We start from the raw sequence: 17,711 nt of genomic DNA, 5'->3' as shown, positions 1-17,711 counted from the left end.
GCCAGATTTAGAGAGAAGCAGGAACTGATAAAAAGCTGGAAATGTAAAGCTGGAAATGTAAAAAATGTTTTATAAAATAATACTTCAACAAAATCTTCTGAAGATGCTGGCAAGGAGGCAGATGAGCCATGGTAAAGCCACGGCGATAATGGCCCTGAGAGAAAACAGGAGATTTAAAAAGAAAAAAAATTGCAGTTGGCCAAAGTTAATAATTGGGAGGTCCAGAGGAGCACTTTTACTATTCTAATACTTTGATTTTTACTATTCTATTACTGAGTTTATGAGAAAAGTTATTAGAAAGATGATTCAAAATTGTAGGTGACACATGCACATTAAAAAAACAAAAAAAAAGGTTTTCTAAGGGACTGCAAAATGGGCCTCATAAACCCAAGCACTTGAGCTGAATGATGACAGGTGAAAATCAATACAAATGTGTAATACACCTAGGAAAGAAAAAGCAAAACTGTACAACTGCTTGTATCCAAGTGTTGCAAATTAACTGTGAACACTTTGGGAGGTGGCAGGAGCATCACTGAGCACAGGGGGCTCAATGAAACATCTGCTCAGTGTGCAGATTAAATAATAGAGTGGTGATATGGATGGGACAGAACAGAAAATACCTTGTAAAATTTTGTTATGCCATTGCAAAAATTAATTGCCTTGGATACAGTGTCAAGCACTGGCCATCTCCACTCAGAAACATGTAGTAGAGGTAAATGTGAGGGATGGGGGTGAAAGTATTTAGAAGGGTGTCCAATATATCTGGAGTCCAATATATCTGGAATATATGCAGCAACTGAAAAGGTTGTATGAGTTCAGGAAGAGCCAAGAGGTGTGCAAAAGAGTGTGAGATATGTGCTTATTATTAATGTACTTCTTCATACATAAACTTAATTTCATGTGCCTGCTGTTGAGATTAAAACAGGAAAAGAAAATTAAAACACACTTTTAGGTTCTTTTCAAGCACCATGAAGTTCATCTACCAGTTAATGCAGGTTACAGTTTCTTTAGTGTTTACCTGATGGTGAATATTCTGGTGTTGGTAATGCTCAGTGGAGAGTTTGTGAATCACCTCTGTCCTCACCTCTTCACTTCCAGCAACATGTAAACATCTTTTCCAGCAGTACCCATTAAAGCATTATTGAATTAGTCATAAGCTAAACTTGCACAAGGCTACTGATTAAACTGTATAATTGAACTGTACAGAAGTGTTCTACCCCTCTCTTGCTTTGCATCCCTCCAGCATTAGGGATTACTGCCTTTTCCATCTTTTTGTTTCCCATGTCAGTATCTGCACAGACTGGGGGTTGCAGGTGATGAACTGGAAAAAGGGGGAAAAGCCCCAACCTTGGGTGAAAGGTGTAATTAAGGCAGTGACATATCTGGTTTGGCATGAAAGTGGGCAGGGTGGTATTTTGGCCATTCCAGCTGCAGCACTGCAGCAGTCAGCACAGGCTGTAAAAGCTTTGAGGAGCAGAGTAACTATTGGGGATTTTAGTGTGCCCTGAGGTCAGCCTTTCTGCAGCTACTTGCTGGAATAGCTTGAGTTTTATCCAGACTGCAGTCCCAGCAAGAAGAGCTGCAGAGCAGTGAGGGCAAGGTGGCTGCTGGGCTCTCCTCTGGCAGTGCTGGTGTCACCTTCTAGTGACAAGAGGGACAGTGGCACCACTGATGCATCCAAAAGTCCAGACATGAGGCTGAGGAAACTGAACCTTTGTTTCTGAAGGTGGATTCCCATCTCAGTGTGCTGTGATTTCATGGATGTATCCCTCCTCCTCTGGGACTTTAGGTTGGCTGGTACAAAGCTGAGTCTATCATTAGGAAGCTGATTGTGTGAACCACAGCTATTCCTGTAAAACATCCTATTCCTGTAAAGCATCACCTTGTGCTTTTCTTTTGACATTTCTAAACACAGAAGATGGTACCAAATACAAGTGAAATTTTGAGAGGCTTTGATTGAGACCATTACTCACTCCGTCACAACACTGGAGCTCTCTCCTGGTACCCAAAAGGTTTGGGCATTTGCTGTCAACTTGATTTGTACATCTCTGGCTCTTTCTTCCCAGGAAACACAGTATTTTTCATGTGTTCAAGTGTTAAGTATTGTCAAATGTAGCATTTTGGCAGAAGATGAGGCATCTGTCATTATAGTGCTTGATGTGGTACCACAGCCTGGCTCACTGGCTGTGCATCTGCAAGCAAGAAAAACCCCATTCAGAAGAACAAAATTCAGTTTTCTTTCCACATGAAACCTCCCACCATCCTGTAATGACATCATCAAACTGATAAATAAGTCTGTAACACAGGGATCTCTCAAACTCATGTGATACTTGTTGCTTTTTTATGATTCTCAACTCTCTGTCGTTGCTTTTGGTCAAGCATCTACAGGAATTCATAGCACCTGATTTTCTCCTTTTGGGAAAATTCCTCTTTTTTCTTTTTGTCCCTATACCATTATTATAAAAAATCAGGCAGGAAGAATGGCATCCTTCCCATTTCTGCCTGTTGGAGCTGCCTGTCATCAGCCTTCAAAAAAACCCAAAACCCTGAAGGTTTGATTCATCATATTCAAAGCTGCCAGACCTGTCTGGACCTTGAAGGGCTCCACACAGATCCAGGAGAAGAGCATTCCCACCACCACTCATGCATTTTTTTGGGAGTTTCTCTCTGGGTAGGCATCAGATCTGGTCTTACTGGTTGCTTTGGGTTGCCCTTCAAAAGCAGCACCCAGAAATTTCATTTGTGGTGATGGTACCAGGATAAAGAAAGCAATGGTTAATTTTTGAAAAATGTACTGAGCATCCACGGTGCTGCCTGCCTGGATTTATGGACATAAATTATGGCTTCTAGTTCTGCAAAATGCAGGTATTTCCAAAATGTGACCCAAAGTCTCTCCTACTACATATTTGACAGCACACTGTGAATGGCTTACAGAAGCAGCATAAAAACAAGCCAATAATCCTGAATTTATCTAAATGAAGTACACTCACCCTCAGAGAAAAGCAGAAATGCAATTCTTTGCAGAAAGCTCTGGAGTTCATTACTGTCTGCTATGAATAATTGCAATTCATTAATTTCTTGCAGTTGTACAATTGTTGCAATTGAGGAAGGGGTTCCCAATTAGCAGGACATTTTTTCAACCATTTCTAATGGAGAAGCCTGTGGGGGGGAGGAGGGGGGGGTTTGAATTGCAGAAAAAGAGAGGAATTAGTTCCCCAAAATTGGTGATGCTGACCACAGGGATCCAGCATCCTCTTTGCCTCTTGGAGTGGTGGGGGAGTCCAGAGCTCCAGCAGGGTTCAGGCTCACAGTTAAATCCATGATCATGGTGATTTTGGTAGGTTTTTCTTTGGTGTGGTGGGGTTACTCAGTGTTGGCAGAGAAGGGGGACAGCATTATGTTGTTGGTTTGTTGTTTTTTTTTCATGTAAATATCCATAAAGTTAGAATGTGTCCTCTTCTTGGGGTGTGCAGCACATTGCTCCAACATTCTGCTAAAGATACCAGGGTCAGGTTATGCTGGTTTGGACTGGACCTGAACTGGGAAGGCTTTCTGAAAAGCTCAGAGGCTTTTCCTTGAGGGTGGAGGTAGTTCTTAATGTCAGCTCTAACAGTGAAAATATCACAGAAATGCAGCACCATGGATAAAGTCAATGTTTTAAAAAAGGACTCAAAATTGAATAGTGAAAATTAAGCACAAATACTCCATTATTTCAGTGTATTCCTGCTAACAGAACTTATGTTTCTCTGGAGGCACTGACCACATCACTTGAGTAAAGGCTGAAAGATTTTCATTTTGATGGCACTGTATTCAGAATTTATTTTTAAATGGTGCTGCATTTTCAGTATTGGATAATGACTCAGTAAATTTTAATCAAATGAGCTGAATATGATTTGTCTTGTGGAGGGAAGAAAATATAATTCACAATGGATTCATGAGCTCTGGACTGGGAAATCCCTTGCTGAAGAATGCAATCTTGCTTCCTGCTAGTTTTGCAAAATCTGTGCTTTTTATTACTAGAAAATCTTAAATAAGGAAAGACAGGAAAGAGCTGTGGAAAGCAGAGAGGAGGGGAAGCACAGTGCACTGTCAAATATGCAGGAGACAGAAAATAGGAATTAAATTCTTTATGTACTGAAGGAAGAAATGCTTCCTATCAGAATGCAGTGTTGGATCTTTGAAAATAATAATTTTGGGTGATATAATGAGTATAATAATAAAGAATCAGCAAGAATCCTTGTCCTTAAAGACTGGCAGATCAGATGAGCTTTTACTTCTCTTTTGTCCTCAAAAAAAAAAAGCAGAATTCAGTATTTAAACCAAGGTTAAATATACTTGATACTAGTTGAACTCAGCAAAACTAGAAGACCTACCAAAATATGCTGCAACCTAGAAAATAAAGATTTGTTTATGAGGTGTATATATCAATATGATTTTTAATTGATATTTAATATTAGAGAGTTGCTGCAGGTTGGCCACAATGGGTCCTGTGCTGCTGGCTGAGACACAGCCTGGAAACAAATCAATTCCAGGGATTTTAAGATCACATGGAGTGGGGCTTCACCAGCAAATCCACCTTTATTCCTAGATGCTTCTAGATTCACCCAGACTAGGAAAAAATGCTGCAAACCTTATCTTCCCTAAAAGATATTCCAGTGCAATTCTCTTGAAAATCTCTTGAAAAGTGTGGGAAAGTGATGTCAGATTCATGAGGAAAGAGGAGAAATAATTCCTGATTAAATGTTGCAAGATTCTGAGAAGTATCAGTACTGGTTTTGTCTTCTCTACAATTTGATTTAAGTATTTTTATTTCATTTTACATTGCAGTTGGAAATGCCATGATGTGGAAAGAAGCAAATCTACTTAAAAGTATTCAGTAGGAGTTTTGGTTTTGTTTTTTTTTCTCCACTGACTTTCCTGCTAATTAATCTAGTTTTAGTTAGAATTTAATTGATATTTTAAGAGGCAGTTTTGAGGCACTTTTCCACTGTTCTTTGTACTGAAGTGATGTGAACTGGAAAGCAGTGTGTGTCTGTGTTTATTATCATATCTATAAGGATCTAAAATAGCTGGCTTTTCTGCTGAGTAATCTAACAAGTATAAAAGGCAGTGATTACTTTGATTATTTCTATTATTTTAGTAATAAAGTATTGTTACAGGGAGAAGAGCAAATTTGCATTCATTAACAGTTGCATTAATGACTCTAAATTTCAAGAGGCAGCATCCTGAGGCATTTTCTTGTCCTTAGTCCTGGGTGTGATTGTTCAGCACCAACTTTACAATTTAACAAGATGTTGGTCAGCAAGGTAAAACTCTGAAAACTTCCAGATAATTCTGTCCCAGTTTTCTGAGCAAGTAGGTACAGGGACAGTGAATGCAGAATAGCTGGAATATTCTACACCACAGATACTGAAGTTGACAGATCTCAGGTGGGCATCCTGGAGCACCACTTGTCCAGGTGATATTTGTTTCAATTCTTGTAAATATGTAAATTTGGTGCAGTAAAATAACTGATCAGTGTAAGAAGGACCTGTGCTCGTTTCACAGTTGGGTTTCTCCATGGTCAGTGATGACTCTGATAACTAATAGCAAAATTTAATGGCATTATAAATCCTGACATACTGGGCAGAATTAATGGAAGCTGTGACCCCACTGAAGTCTCTCAGCTGCCTGGGAGCTCTGTAATGCCAAATGCACCCTCCTGCTTTGGGTGGCACAGGAAGATTCCCAGTTTTGCCATTATGGACTTCTCAAGACAGGAACCCTGAAGTCAGTGAATCCCTCTTTGCTCAAGAGATGATGATTTTATCAGTGAAGTTTTGATCTAATGACCAAATAGCTCCTAAACCACTCTCCAGCTGTGTAAATGGGTATGTGCCAAAGCTTTATTCCACCAATTCTTTCTGTTTTATGGGGCTAAAAGTTTCTGCACATTTGCCAGTGCATCAGAAGTGTGCAGATTGTTGGAAATGGAATTCACTTTGAAAATTGTCAGCCTTCAGCAAAATGTATTGGAAAAGCTCTTGTACATACAGGGAGTACCCAAGGATGTGGGGTTTTCTTTTGTGTCAGAGATCCAGATCCCTTCCTGGCAATGGATCAGCCTCAGGACATTTGTTTTATCACAGTCAGTGAGTATCTAATCATTTAAAGTATACTAAAAGCTTCACTTTGCCCAATGTTTCATCAGGAAGGGGTATATAGCTATTTCTGGGCTTAGTGTTTTCATAGGCTGTGCTGCATTTACTGTTTTATAATTGAAAAATTAAAGGGTTTCTCTTTTTAATTTACCAGTAAAGCTTTTGTTTTGACAATACTTTTTTTCTATAATTTTTTTTTTGTTGTGTTGAATTCTGAAAAAAAAACAAACCCTCATTCTTAATTATATCTGGGTTTTAGGAAGCCTACTGCTTAATTATTTTAGGCAAGCTAGAATTACAGGTAGCTCAGAGCACTCTAAAGATGATTTGTTGTAATTAAACAATAGACATTTAATGGCTTAAACCCCAATCCTATTTTTTCCTTGTTTTGATCTCTGGCATTGTCAACACTGTAGGGTACTTTTTTGGTATTTCATTTTTCCTACTGGAAACTGCTTCAAAGTAGATGATGCTATACAAACCTTTCAAAATACACAGCCAGGAAGTCCAACAACTCAGTAGCTTGCCAGCAACCAGAACTGATTTATTTTTACACCTTTTATTGATGTCATTTAATTACCTATAAAATGTATTACTCATGTCCCTAAGACATTTAAAATACTTACAAACCATACGGTCAGATTTAATTATAAATGTTCCCTCTAATATAATGTGCAGCCAAATATTCCTTCTGAATTTTCCAGATCAAGTTCCTAAACCTCAGGAGGGTCAGCACTGACAAAACCCATGGATGAACCCCTTTGGCTCAGGCTCCTCTGTAGCCTCTGGAAGAAGGCAACTAAAGAGTAACCAGAGATGGTTACTTCCAGTTGTATTTCTCTTTATAACTCATTTTATCCCCCAAATATAAGATGTTTTTGTCATCCTAACAAGGTGACTTGTTATAATTTACCTGTTAATTTGATGGTTGCATCACCTTTGCCCAAAAGAAAGGTATTTTGGAGGCAGCACTGAGTGTTGCAGCACTTCCTTTAAGAAAATATAAAATGCAATTGAGAATAATTAAGAATAATTTGATTGAAAACAATCAAAAGTTGTGCTTGTTTTTTGGGTATGTTTCATTGTAAAGAGCTGGGTGATCCCAGTGGAGCTGTGGAAGGAATCCAGACTCCTGCTTTCAGGCATTTCCATGGAATTTCCATGTGGATGAGGTGAACTTGCTGCTCAGAGCAACATAACTGCAGAGCCATGGTAGACACCACCATGCTCTGTGGGCAGGGAACGTGGTTTGGGAGGATCAGAGGAGTTAAAGGTGAAGAATAAGTTCAGTGAACCCATCCAACCCAATGCCAGAGTTAGGTTTTGCTGCCTTTCTTTGCCAGCTGAATTATTCTCTGAAATATGGATTCAGATAAACTGTCTTAAAAAAAAAAAAAAAAAAAAAAAAAAAAGCTATTGTAGCACTGTATTATTTATAGTCTAATCAATATAAATAATTAATGACAGTTCTGCTTACTGAAGCATATACCTCTTATGGGCCAACTTCTGGTCCAGCAATGCAATTAAAGATGGTGCCTTCACCAGGTGTATCTCAGCCATTTCTGCCTGCAGTCCTAAAAGTCCTTCCAGGATTTTTCCTGCAGGGTCCTTCTCAGGGCTTTCACCCCCCCAGCTGTGGATGCAGCCTGTGAATGCCAAAAACAAGAAGAAACTGGTTTTGGTTTTCAAGCAAGCATCCTGCTTACACAGTGAGTTGGAGTTAAATGGTTACTCCAGGTTATCCTAGGGGAGCTGGTTATCTTCTAGGGCTTCCCCAGGTTATCTTAGGACCTGGCAGAAGGTCCTGCATCTCAGGATATGACAGATGGGAGAACCAGAAAGAAGGGACTCAGGTCTGCCTTACCTTTCCATCTCTCCAGAGCTGCTCTCTAGGATGTCATCCCTGAGGCTGGGATGCAGGGGTCAGGCTGTCTCCACCAGTAATGCAACTTGGGTTTTGTCCACCCCTTTTACAGACACCTTTCTGCTTTGTTCCCTGCTACCTTGCCATTAGATGTAACTCTCACTGGTGGGGTTTGTGTGGGATGGGAAGAAGTTTTCTTGCCTCCAAGTCCTTCCACCAGGTCACTCCTGCTCTCTGTAGGTGATAAATGCAGACAGGAGGCAGTGACAGCATTAGGGCTCTGGTTGCTTGCTGAACAAGCCCTGAGCTGACACTTGGATGGGCTGAATCCTGCTCCAGAGAGTCAGTTGTGCAAATGAGCTGCTGGCTCAGTGTTGGGCTTCTACACACCAGCCCTGGGAAGTGCAAAGTGTGGATTGCTCCTGGAAACCCCCACTGCATTGTCAAAATAATGATCAAATCCTATTTCAAAGTCACCATGCAGGGCTGCATGAGGTAAACAACATATTCCATTATATTCCATATAATTTCAATTAGTGCAGCTGGAAAAGATGGAGCTAAGGTGGGATTTCTCCCAACACACCTAAACATACATGTGCACACATACTTACCTTGAACATTATTTCCACAGGTGTCCCAAATGGGGAGTAATATTGTGGGTGGGTTGAAATTTGGATATTGTCAGTGTGTGGCCAGATGATTTTCAGACAGGTTGGTAACTGATGCATTTTCTGAGGTCACAGAATGAGTAAGTAAAGCTTTTTGTCCACCAAGCAATTCTGCAACTTTTAAAATCTTTTTTTTAAATATTTTTAGAATCATGTTCTTAAAGGATGGAGGACTAAGAATAGCCAATGTGACCAAAGCTGATGCTGGAAGCTACACGTGCCTGGCAACAAACCAGTTTGGAACAGCCAGTGGCTCAACAAATTTAATAGTTACAGGTAGGTGGGGTGGAAGGAAGGAAGGAGCACCAGGGGGTCCACACACATTGAAGTGCAAGCTCTGAGTTTGCTTATTGAAAAAGAATGTACCACCACGTGTGGTGGAAAGGAAATAGCCTGAGAAGTTACATATTTAATAATTTTTGAAGATAAAAGGATGTGTGTTGTAGATCTTTCAGTAGATGAAGGAAACCCAGGGGGTTTTTGTCTCTTTGACCAAGATAATCCTCTGATGTGAGGGAGTGCTGATGAACACTTACCTCCCCTCTTTCACTTATCTAAATACTAGATAATCCAATTAGGCTTTTAAGTTGTTGTTTAGGGTTGGGTTTTTTTGCTTTTTTTTGCTTTTTTGAACTTTGTGGGAGAAAAAAAATCGTGGGAATTAAAGACACTTGAGGTATTCTTATATTTCAATCCAGTCTTTGCCCTAAGGAACTAACTTTGCTTATGAAAAAAAGCTGTGGCAGAAACTCCAGCTGCAGGAGCATTGAGGGACTCACAAGCAGTAAAATATAAAATATTTCAAAAGGGAACTGTGTGCAGAATTGCTGTTAAAAGGGTTCTTGCCCCTCCTTTAAGCCATCCGTTCCTAGCTGCAATATAAGATACTGGATTAAAAGGCCAAGTGGTCTGTGAAGTTTAGCTGAAGACTCTTTTCTCTGGATATTCTCTTTTTAAAGACTATCTGAAAGGTTTTCCAAACTTAAGAGTTATCTAATATCACACTGGGATGCATACCCTCTGTATCTCATGGACCCAAACAGAATTACTTTGTTCAGTGAATTAACAGCTTTGCATTTTCAGACTGTGCTCCTAGGTGACTCGTGTCCCTTCTATATACAAATAATTGAATTACAGACAAAGGATTTCTAGAATGAAAATTCACAGTATTTGCAGTACTTGAAAATCTTCTCTATTAGTCTGATTCTGGAATCCAGAATAATTCTGGAATAAGCAGCTATTCCTAAAGCCACAATTTATGTTCTCTGTGATACACGGACGCAAATACCCAACTTACCCTCTGTGAATTTCTTCTGGTTTCCAGATTTTACCAGCTCTTTTTCTCACTCCCACCTCTTAATCTTCCCAGTGGCTGCTACTGCAGTTTCCTGCTCCAAAAACACAGGGGTTATTGCTAGAAGAGTAATTTCCTTGCTGCACTGCCTTTAGCTGTGTGCAGCCTATTTGCCTGCACACAGCAGGTTCACATCTACCTTTTCAGAGCTGAGGAGCTCCCACTGGGAAATGTGCAAGGACACAATGTGCTCCCACCAGAGGGGTTGGGCATTTCTAGTCCAGCTGCATAATTTGAAGTGGCCATCATCAATCAGATCTGAAAAACTTGGTAGCACATTAGCAGCAAGGAAATCTCAGCAGTACTGGAATCCTGTTACTGATATTTTTTTGCTCTCAACAGAACCAACCAGGATCACTCTGGCACCTTCCAACATGGATGTCACTGTTGGAGAAAGTGTTGTCTTGCCTTGCCAGGTTCAGCATGACCCCATCCTGGACATCAGCTTCACCTGGTATTTCAATGGAACACTCACAGACTTCAAGAGAGATGCTTCCCATTTTGAGAAGGTGGGAGGGGTAAGTTGCAGACACCTTCCCTTCACTTGCCTCATGCAGCACAGACAGCCTTACTTTTTTTCTTTTTTCACCATGGTAAAATTGAGATGTTCCTTCTCTTTTGAGTGTGTAAGATTTTCTTGGAGGGGAATCAGCCATTGAGCCAGTTGCTGCCTGGAGCCACTGTGCAGGCACCTTGTATTTTAGACCTGAAGTACTGGAAGTTCCTACCTCCATCTGTGCATCTGGCCCAGCATGATTTTCCCCAAGATCTCATTAAAAAAAAAAAAAACCAAAAAAACAGTGATAAAAGGTTATCTTGATGCAGACTTTGTGAGCTTCAGCCTAAATCTGTACAAAATCCTCCCATCTTTCCTCACATTTCCTGCACTTGTATTCCTCAACGTTCTGTCTCTGCCTCCTTGGGTGAGAAGCCATCTCTCTCATTAAATATTTCCTCTGCAGAGATGCTGCCTGGGGGGTGGTGACATTAATGCTTTTTAGAGTTTAGCCTTCTAATCCAAACATGAAAAGCAAAGCATTCAGACAGATGAAGGCTGTATCAAGAGAATGAAATCAATTACAGCAAACGGCCTTTATTATAGTGCAAGCCAAGGCCAAGTGGTAACAAAACAAACAGCTGAGCATCAGCAGGAAACTGGCCATTATATGCCTTCATAAAGTTTCATTTTTACATATTCTTGCCAGATTTCCTGCTTTGGAGGCGTAGGAGAGGGCTAGACACTACTGCCTGTGGAACAGACATTTCAGCACCTTTTTTCTTTTTTGCCTCTGAAGCCTTGAAAGATTTAGCATTTAATCAGTAGGCACCAAACACACAGACTGTGCTGCAGTTTGCAATTGATTAAATACAAGTGCATGTGGAGATGATGAGGTTTCCTTGTAGGGGCCATAAGATATTCATACATCATGTACATTTTCACAGAAATGTTTGGAGAATTATGAACTGACCATCTGTCATGCTGTAATGGGAGAGCTCTGATTTCATAGCCTGTTACCTTCCAGTATTGCTACATGGACTTTATTTATTTAGGATTATTTCCCCCAGCTGTACTCTGGTTGTATAGGCAAATAGTAATATTAGAAAAGAAAGGTTAAAAACATACCAAAACCTGAACCTGACAGTTTTACTGGCTCAATTAAGATTTCATAAGCTGACTGGAAAATGCAGTAATTTTTCTCACTAAAAATTCCAGCTTTTTCATGAAAAAAACAACGGACATAATTCCAAATCAAAGCCATGTTTAGGTGTCTTTTTTTTCCCTGTGATGGAAAAAAAAAAAAAAAAAAAAAAGAGAGAGAAAGAAAAATAAAAATCAACAAGTATTTTTTTATTTTTTTAACAAGAAATTCTCAGTCAGTGCTGAGGAAGAATCCAAGGTGAGTACTTGCTAACTCAGAGCTCTGAATGTAGACCATTTTACTTGGAAATTTGTCATAAAGGACAAAATTTGGGAGTTTTATGGAATATAGACATAAAAGTCTTCTTATTCATGTAAAGAGGGATTGAAGCTCATTAGTAGATGACTTCATAGGTTACCAAGAGGTCAGCAAAGATATATTATGGGCTTTGTATCCCATTAAGATCAGTGGAATAATTTTATCTGCCCTATATGCAGGTCATGGTGAGTAAATAAGCATAAATATGTTCTGAGCCTTCCAACAGTTGCAGTGTGTGTTTGTTAAATGAAAAAATTTGTGCAAAAATAACTTTGGCTTTCTTGGTAGGAAACGGGGCAGAAGGAAAATAATTTTTGGATGGATGGAGTTCTGTGTAATGATGTCTTAGGAAGTCCCTGCCATGGATCCCTGAGGTCTCCAACATGTAGTAGAAGTGGGAATGTTACAGGGACCACCACCTGGACTTCCAGATGGTTAGAAAAACATAGGATGTAACACTGCCTTACTGCTCTTTTTATTTTTTTGTTAGACAGATGATTTATATAAAGAGCATGGCAAACCAGGCAGATCCCAAAAATTTTGAACAGATTGCCTCTCAAATGTTCTGGGTATCACCTGCTTTTGGAGGCCAGCAATGGCTGAGGTGGTTACAGAGTCAGGAGAGGCAAAAGCCACTTCAGCAGCTGAGAAAAAAAAAAAAAGGAGGTGACCTTCCTGTCACCTGGCACTGTCCATGCTGACAAAGACTCAATCTGGGGAGGCCAAAGTTGGGGATACTGCTGAGGGTGCCTTGTGTGTTGTAGCTTTTTTCTGCTGCAAGTTTCTGTGTTTTCCCTGCTCCTTTGGGCTTCTTTCCCAAAATATCCACAAATCCTTTCAACGCAGTGTTAATTTTTAGGTGTTTTTTTATTTAGCATCAAATTACTCCTCTTGAGGGTTGCGTTTGTTGAGACGTTTCAGTTTGCTAAAACAAATTCAGCATTTCCTTGTGAGTATTTAGCATTTCCATGTGAGTAGGCAGTGCTGCTGTGGGTCATTCCCTGAATATCCACTTCCCATCAGGAAGATGGATTTTAGATTGCCTTAGACACAACTTTTAAGGTGTTGTGGGCAATCAGGGCTGAATTGGCCTGCAAACGCTAACAGTGGTGGTCTCATAAAAGACCAGGCTTTGTGTTTGCACATACAGGGAATCAGACAGAGCTGTTTTCAGTTTGTGTTGAAGAAAGAAGTGAGACATAATGCTGAAAGAATAGGTGTGAGCACAAAAAAAAAAAAAAAAAAAAAAAAAAATAAAGCAAAAGAATAAAATGGTTGGAAACGTTATTTTTTTTCACCGAGATTAAAATAAACTCCAGAATCTTCCCCTTTATCCCAACTACTGCATGCTCAAGAATCAGTCCTGTGGCCAGAGTAGCTGGAAGTACCCACAAGACAAGGTTATGTTTAATTCTCCAGACAATTAAAAAACAAAACAGAATTTTGCAATAAATTTGCAGTAATAACTTGCAATCCTGCAAGCTGGCTGCCAGTGCAGTTTTTGAGCAACTTCAACATTTTTGACTGATTCCTTTTCCATTTACAGCTGCCTCTTTGCTATCACATGGCATGTGTGCAAATAACACCTTTGTATTTCAACAGAGTTCTTCAGGAGATTTAATGATTAGAAACATCCAGCTGAAACACAGTGGCAAATATGTTTGCATGGTGAAGACAGAAGTGGACAGTGTAGCATCTGCAGCTGACCTCATTGTCCGAGGTAAATTCCAGCTTCAGGTACCATCAATCATGGTTTTTAACTTTTGTGTATATAGATTACAAAATCAATTTTGCTGTAGATTACAAAACCCCCCAAAAAATAAATCTTGGCTTCACATCTTTCTCACTGACAGTCCTAAAAAGTCACTGTTGAGAGGGAATGAGAGTTGCTTCAACCCCCTTTGCTGGTGTAAATGAGGCAAAACTCAGCATTTTCACCAGGATGCCCAAAATCAGGCTTTTTCAGGAGGCAGCAGAAAGTTTGCCTGACTGAATTGCTGCTCAGGGTGCTGATCAGATGTTGGGCTGAAAAATCACTACAGTGAAACAGCTGTAGATACACACTACAGAGATGTACTTGTAGATTAAAAAAAGGACTAAAGTAAGGCATGGGCAAGAGAGAGGGGTCAGACTTAAGTTTAGTGAAGGTAAAACAAAAATTACAAGTGCTCCTATGCCCAGCTGGGTTGTTTTCTTCCTTCCATAGCACCTCCAAAACAAGAATCCATACACTGTGTTTGTGAGTGCCAGGGTCCTGGCTTTACAAAACATAATAGTCTTTTTCAATCTGGTTCCTGGCTTTACAAAATATTGAGTCTTTTTTTCAATTTGGTTCCAGGCTCACCTGGGCCCCCAGAACACGTGAAAGTGGATGAAATAACTGATACCACAGCTCAGATCTCCTGGCAAGAAGGCACAGATAATCACAGCCCAGTGACCACTTACACCATACAAGCCAGGACACCTTTCTCAGTTGGCTGGCAGCGAGTTACCACAGGTAAAACACAGTTAATTCTTGTTCCAGGTTCTGTTGGAATCTTTTCAACGAGGGACATGATTTTCTTATTTTCCATTGTTTCTCTCATTTTTGTTTTTAATAGTTCCAGATGTGATTGATGGGAAAACCTTCACAACCACAGTAGTGGATTTAAATCCTTGGGTTGAATATGAATTTCGTGTAGTTGCCAGTAACAAAATAGGAGGTGGAGAACCTAGTTTACCCTCAGAAAAAGTAAGAACTGAAGAGGCAGGTTAGTGGGTTCTTCTATTTGTTTTTCATGTAAGAGTCTTGAATATTAACAAAAAAGGAGCATTCATACCCTTGGCTCTTTGCAAACAAGCTTGGAATTGCCACCAAATATAAAAGCCTGCAAGAGTTTGGTTATGATTTTTCCATTTAGCTTTGAGAAAGTTTGTGTTGCATTACTGAACATCACAGAAGCATAACATCTAAATACATTCAAACTGCACTGAGAATGCCAAAGTCTGTCAGTTCAGGCAGTGCTGCAGAGTCTGAAGGAATTAATAGATGGAAAGAGGTTAATTTTAACAGTTGTTTTTTTCTTCTTTCCCTTGTGTTTGATCAGTGTACACCTTCCCTGTATAACAAGCATGTGGCTTAGAAGAACACAACAATTAAACCCCCAGGAGTTTACCTGGGATAAGGCCATTGCCAATACATATGCATAAGTTAACCCTACTTATTAAAAAATGTGACACTTCCCAAGTTCCTCAGTATTAGCAGACAGGGTTCAGTCTGTGAGCTCGGGAGGTTCTGCAGGTGCTCAGAAAAACATCTGCCTGGCTCAGAAGGCTTTACCTTGATTTACAAAAGCAATATGAATGCAAGTGGGTGAGCTTGTGAGGTTAACATTGTATGATGTGGTCTCTGGTCTCTACCCTCTGCAGACAGCTCTACCTTTCCTTTTCACAGTTCCCGAAATTCCCCCCTCTGAAGTCAGTGGGGGAGGAGGCAGCAGGTCTGAACTGGTCATAACATGGGATGTAAGTATTCTGGCAAGCAGTTTTCTTCAGAGAGATGGTTGTTATTTCATGCAAAAACTCTTCTTAAAAAAGAGGAATTTTCCCTGGCTGCAGCAGCTTCTCATCCAGGCTGTGTCTGTGCTGGGAAACACCCTGAGCTCTGCACATTCCCCTTCCCCCCTGCTTTCATGTGTTACTGACAGCAATCAGCAAGACATTTATTTGTCTGAAATTGCTTCTATTCTCAAACAAATGTTAGGGGGCAAGAGGGTGGGGAGAGGGGGAAAAGCAAAGGGTGTTGCTCAAAGTTTCAGCCTAAGAATTATGCTTTTCCATGTAAAGTTCTTGCTTTCCTGCCATTAACTCTGGGTGCATGTGCTCAGCAGTGCAAAGAATCAGAGTTTGTATTATCCCCTTTTTAATGAGTTTAAAAAAATGTTAGCAGGCTGGTACTAACATTGACTACTTTGTGTGGTTATCTAATTATAATTACATCAGTGGAAGGTACATGGGTGAAGTATTGGATTCTGTACTAGTTGACTAAGCAATTATTAATTTTTTATGAACTATTGATGCTGAAATTGAAAAAAATTGTATTTACCAAAGAGTGATTCAAAACAGTAGACTTGGTGGAAAACAAGGAATATACTGAAAGTTGTTCTCTTCTTGAACTGGCCAAATGGAAGACATTTTGCTCTCCTGCACCGAAGTTAATTTGCTGATTTAATGATCCCAAATTCAGTACCAGAACCTGCTTACAATCATGTGTGTTAATACTTTCTCCCTCCAAAATGTGTCCAGTTCTGTATGTGGCATCACAGACTTCTCTTGTTCTTTGCTCACAGCCCATCCCTGAAGAATTACAAAATGGAGAAGGATTTGGCTATGTCGTTGCTTTCCGCCCCTTCGGCACCACCACCTGGATACAGACTGTGGTCACCTCTCCTGACACACCAAGATATGTCTTCAGGAATGAAAGCATCTTGCCCTTTTCACCATATGAAGTCAAAGTTGGTGTCTATAACAATAAAGGGGAAGGACCATTTAGTTCAGTAACCACAGTTTTTTCAGCTGAAGAAGGTATGTGGTTATCTCCGGGTTGGTTATCTCCAGATATTTCACACAAGATGTTCATGAACAGCCACAGTTCATAGAAATGAGATCACTTTAAGTGTGAACATCTCTATTTCCACCCTCAGGCTGTTGATTCATTTATTTCTTTCTGCACACAGAGCCCAGCATAGCACCCTCTGGGGTATCTGCAACCAGTCTGTCATCCTCAGTCATCGAGGTCTCCTGGACTCCCATTCCCTGGAAGATGAGTAGTGGCAGGTTACTGGGCTATGAGGTACAGTGCATTTAAGATATATTCCTATTTGCAAAGGTCCACGAGGCAGCAGGGTCATGCAGGCTGCAGGACAGCAGTGGACATTTACAGAAGGTCACCATGTGTCCTGCTTTCTGCCCTTCCAACACCAAAAAGAAGGATATTTTCTTCTAAGTAGCTCTGAAAAGAGCACAGAATGAAATGGCTGTTTGCTTCTGGTGCTGATAAGTCATGTGTCTAACAGTATTCTCCAACTGACATTATCTTTTCAGGATTACATTTACTTCCAAAGAAACTATTTTGTAAGATGCAGTTTTCTGAGTTTAACTTGTTTTACTTTTTTAGATGAAGTAGTGGTTTTTCCTCTTGCCATTCTTAATTCAAGCAAGATCTAATATTTCAGTTTCCTTTTTCCTAAAGTCACAGTAAAAAGAGCCTCAAGTGTGAAACGATAAAAATGTTTTGTTTTTTTTTTACCAAGTAAACACATTTTTTTTAAAACTTTTATTTCCACTTTTTTCAGCTGCGCTTGAAGGAATCAAATGAGGGGCCGTGGCTGAAGAGCTCATTCCATGTGAGATGTTAAGTGGTTTTGTTCTGTCTCTACTAGGTTAGGTACTGGAATAATGGTGGAAAAGAAGATTCTTCAAACAGAGTAAAAGCTGCAGGGAATGAGACATCAATAAGAATAACAGGTTTGAAGAGCAACTTAGCTTACTACACAGCTGTCCGTGCCTACAACAGTGCTGGGGCAGGGCCCTTCAGTGCCACAGTCAATGCCACCACAAAAAAGACACGTGAGTAACTTGAATTTAAAGTGGGGACAAGGACTAGAGGTGTGTTAGCACTGGGAGGGAAAGGAAAATGTGGGTGTGTTACTGGGAATTGCAGTACACGCCAATGATTTCAATTTTCAT

At 40.1% G+C, this 17,711-nt stretch overlaps 1 protein-coding gene across 1 annotated transcript in view; it reads left to right on the top strand.

Annotated features, from left to right (window-relative positions):
* CNTN3 (contactin 3) overlaps nt 1-17,711 on the top strand; it is a 99,695-nt gene that overhangs the window by 74,274 nt on the left and 7,710 nt on the right. The window contains exons 10-18 of the mRNA XM_071756330.1: nt 8,821-8,948; nt 10,369-10,544; nt 13,587-13,704; nt 14,323-14,481; nt 14,585-14,734; nt 15,418-15,488; nt 16,313-16,547; nt 16,700-16,815; nt 17,405-17,591. Of these exons, the coding sequence (XP_071612431.1) occupies nt 8,821-8,948; nt 10,369-10,544; nt 13,587-13,704; nt 14,323-14,481; nt 14,585-14,734; nt 15,418-15,488; nt 16,313-16,547; nt 16,700-16,815; nt 17,405-17,591 (1,340 nt within the window). The remainder of the gene's footprint in view (nt 1-8,820; nt 8,949-10,368; nt 10,545-13,586; nt 13,705-14,322; nt 14,482-14,584; nt 14,735-15,417; nt 15,489-16,312; nt 16,548-16,699; nt 16,816-17,404; nt 17,592-17,711) is intronic.

This window comes from Heliangelus exortis, chromosome 12, assembly GCF_036169615.1.
Source record: "Heliangelus exortis chromosome 12, bHelExo1.hap1, whole genome shotgun sequence".
Taxonomy (NCBI): domain Eukaryota; kingdom Metazoa; phylum Chordata; class Aves; order Apodiformes; family Trochilidae; genus Heliangelus; species Heliangelus exortis.
The sequence above is the reverse complement of the archived record's forward strand: the minus strand, read 5'-3'. Positions and strand labels throughout refer to the sequence as shown.